The 3,174-nt window shown below is 37.9% G+C and overlaps 1 protein-coding gene across 1 annotated transcript in view; it reads right to left on the bottom strand.

Moving 5' to 3' along the window:
- Window positions 1-65: 65 nt before the first annotated feature.
- The window catches only part of CPLANE1 (ciliogenesis and planar polarity effector 1), a 100,238-nt gene continuing 97,129 nt past the window's right edge, over window positions 66-3,174 (bottom strand). The window contains 2 exon segments of the mRNA XM_042451335.1: window positions 66-2,266; window positions 2,951-3,108. Of these exon segments, the coding sequence (XP_042307269.1) occupies window positions 2,126-2,266; window positions 2,951-3,108 (299 nt within the window). The 3' untranslated portion in view covers window positions 66-2,125.

Below are 3,174 nucleotides of genomic sequence, written 5' to 3'. Positions count from 1 at the left end.
ACTAGAGTTGGGCTAGGACATGGTTTTGTTTTGTTTTGTATTAGCTTGACCAAAACGTATGTAGCTGATTTTATATCAGGTTTATTAGAAGACAGCATTTGACCTCATGACACAAAAAACCAGGTAAAGATTTATAAAACTGCATAACTTCATATCTTATGAAGAGAACTTACTTTAAGAATATTCTGTGATAACTGTTGGCTTTAAACAAGAAATAGACTGTGTTATCATCTAATCCTTCCATGGAAGTAGTTATCTGGTGCTGAGAGCAAGAGAGAAATTACTAAAATAATGGGCAAGTCACTCTCCACTTAGTTGTCCTTTTAAAAGTGTCTCTGATTCCATTCCATATTTAATTGCATCAACTGATTTCTAAAAAGTTGTTGTACTTGACTAATTCTATATCAATAGCAGCAATATTTCTGGCATGATGCCTTGGAACTGGACAGAGAAAATGACGTTTTATCTATGGATTAAGGTTCACTTTGGTTATGTTTTTTCCTTAAAGTCACATTATTATTCCAATGGAACATATTGCTTTTGAAGAAATCACCATGAACCTGATAGTGGAGTGATTTTTGGAAGCAAACAGCAAATTGGAGCTAATCCAATTTTCTGGGTTGAGTTGGTCTTGAAAATAACTCAGTGCCCCACATTACAGTGTTCCTATCTGGACCTATATGTTAGGAAATTTTTGAGAAACAAGTACTGACCCTAAAAGGAACTTGTGATGAACCAAGGCTACCAGGAATGTAACTCTGAAGGCAGAAAGTTCAGAATTTTAAACTCTCTACATGGCTATGTCAGAAGGAGAAAATGCAATGGAGAATAACTGAACAATTATAACAACCAACAATGGCCAGAATTTTCCATCAAAGTTACAATGTGTAACCATAATACAGCTACATCACTGATGTAATGTGCAACCATGCTAGTAAACTGATGTCCTGGTGCATAATGGGGGTTTCCCACTGCACAAATAGATAGGATTTCCTTTGGGACCATAGGGCAACAGACATGCTGTTGGCTCCACTTGCACCATGGTCTCAGTACTGTAGCTGTGTGTCTGCTCCCCTTCTGAGAATATGAACATTGTGCAATGCTGCAATTCAACTTCATGCAGCTGTCATTTTGCAACAATGTAGCTTTATAACAGGATGCCATCCATTGTGTCTGTCGCTAATGCAGCTATTGAAGCGTGAGCCCTAGACAGCTGGAACATGACATGGATACTAAATGGCTCCTAAGGATGTGCATTTCAGGTACCTCTGGTCTTGGAAGTGCTCCAAGGATGCTTAGTATCGGAACCTGAATCTTATATCTTATTCCACCCAATTCTGTCTTGTCAGCATTGTATCTATCTGTTGTGTAAACTGTGCCAACTAGTGTACCTTTGTTGATAAAATGGTTACAGTGAACTTAAAATCAGTTTAGAAGATTACTAATGATAGATGTGAAAGACTAGAGTATTAGCCAGAGTCTTCAGAACAACTGAATCTCAACAAAGAACAAAGTTTACTCCCCAAATCAGCTTACAAAATATCATTTAAAAAAAAATTACATTCATGTCACTATGTAATTATAAAGCATCTTGTGCTGGAGTAATCTGTAGCATTAAGTCAATGTGCAAATCTGTTCAATTAAAGAGAATCATGCAGTCCTCCAGATGTTGGACTGCATCTTTTCAGGAAACCTAACTAGCATAGCCAATAATGAGGTATTTGGGGCATTGTAATCCAGTACCAATCTGGAGGACTTTGAGGTACCCATCTGTTTTATATTCTGCCTTACACTACTGCTCTTAGAAAAAAAAAATTAAAGTACAGAACTCCAAGAATCCTGTTTCCAACTTTAACAGTTGTACGCTCCAAGAAATCTCTGTATAGTTGGCATTTGTACCATTTTACATAATTCCACAATTTGGCTTTTATATTTTGTTCTCAAACTACTGACATGAAGAAAAATCCTTTGGAACTTTTCTGAAACAGTATGTAGAAATCCTTGTAGTAAAGATTGTCCCATGCTGTTAACTCTGCTGTGCTCTGTGCAAGTTCCCTCGTCCGTTCTATCTGCAGATCATAAACAGCCAGATGGCATTTCAAAGCGCAACCAAAAACTTGTGGCTTTATTTTTCTTCAACATTTGCCACTAAGGCCTCCACTGCTTTCCAGTCAAGTTTGCTAAGGATGCTGCTGGTACTTTCAGACATGCTGTCGACATTATTAAAGCTGGTAGTGGAGCAAGCATCTTCTAGAAGCAAAGATTCCTATGAAGAAACAGAAGCATAAATTAAAGAAAAGGTGGGGCGATCTCTCATTATTTAGTCATACCTGAGCATTTAAAAATAACCAAAGTTTACAGTGTTATCTGCAAAGGTGTGTTAATTATTTGACTACTATGAGTAAGGATTATTTCCCCCTCTTTCCATGCTTTCTAGTAAGACAGGAGCTCTTGTCAACCAGGTGTCAGAATACTGTTGGCTGACAGCACTATGAAGCCTGAATGGCAGTGGCTGAAAAAGTCTGGTTACTCCAAGGAAATTATTGTTATCCCTGCCTGTCTTTGCATCATGCTTCAGCAAGCACGTGTATACCTGTGATACATACTCTGCTCAGTGCAACTGCATAGGCAGAATCAGTGTGGGCATTTTACAGTTTTATGGACAAGTGTAGTACAAACATGCTGTAGGGGCAGAAGGAGGAATGGAAGGAGAAAAGGGTTTGCTTCTACCCATCCCTATCTTTGTACTGCTGGTCTGGTTTGCTTTCAAGTTCTAGCTAAATGTGATTCTGATCTTGAAATCAGTATTTCATCTGCTCAGAGAGGACTCTTTAAAGAAAAAAACGGTCTCTTTGAGCTACACATTCACAATGATGAATGAATTCTTGTCATAGCTTGCATAATAAATTCTGAACCTAAAGGTTAGTAGCTTCCAAGGTTCCACTCTTACCTTCACAGCATTAGAACTGCCATACAGTATCTGCTGGATCTCCCCGGGGACACTCCAAACACTCATGGTATCATCTTCACTCTCCTCATTGGCCTGAATTCCTATGTGAGTGGTTGGAAGCCTTATTTGACTCCCTGGTCTGCTTATCCGATCAGAATCTGGAAGGGAGTATTATTATTATTATTATTATTATTATTATTATTATTATTATTATTATTATTATT

This window comes from Sceloporus undulatus, chromosome 2, assembly GCF_019175285.1.
Source record: "Sceloporus undulatus isolate JIND9_A2432 ecotype Alabama chromosome 2, SceUnd_v1.1, whole genome shotgun sequence".
Taxonomy (NCBI): domain Eukaryota; kingdom Metazoa; phylum Chordata; class Lepidosauria; order Squamata; family Phrynosomatidae; genus Sceloporus; species Sceloporus undulatus.
Note: the sequence above shows the minus strand (reverse complement) of the source record. Positions and strands in the feature narration are given on the sequence as shown.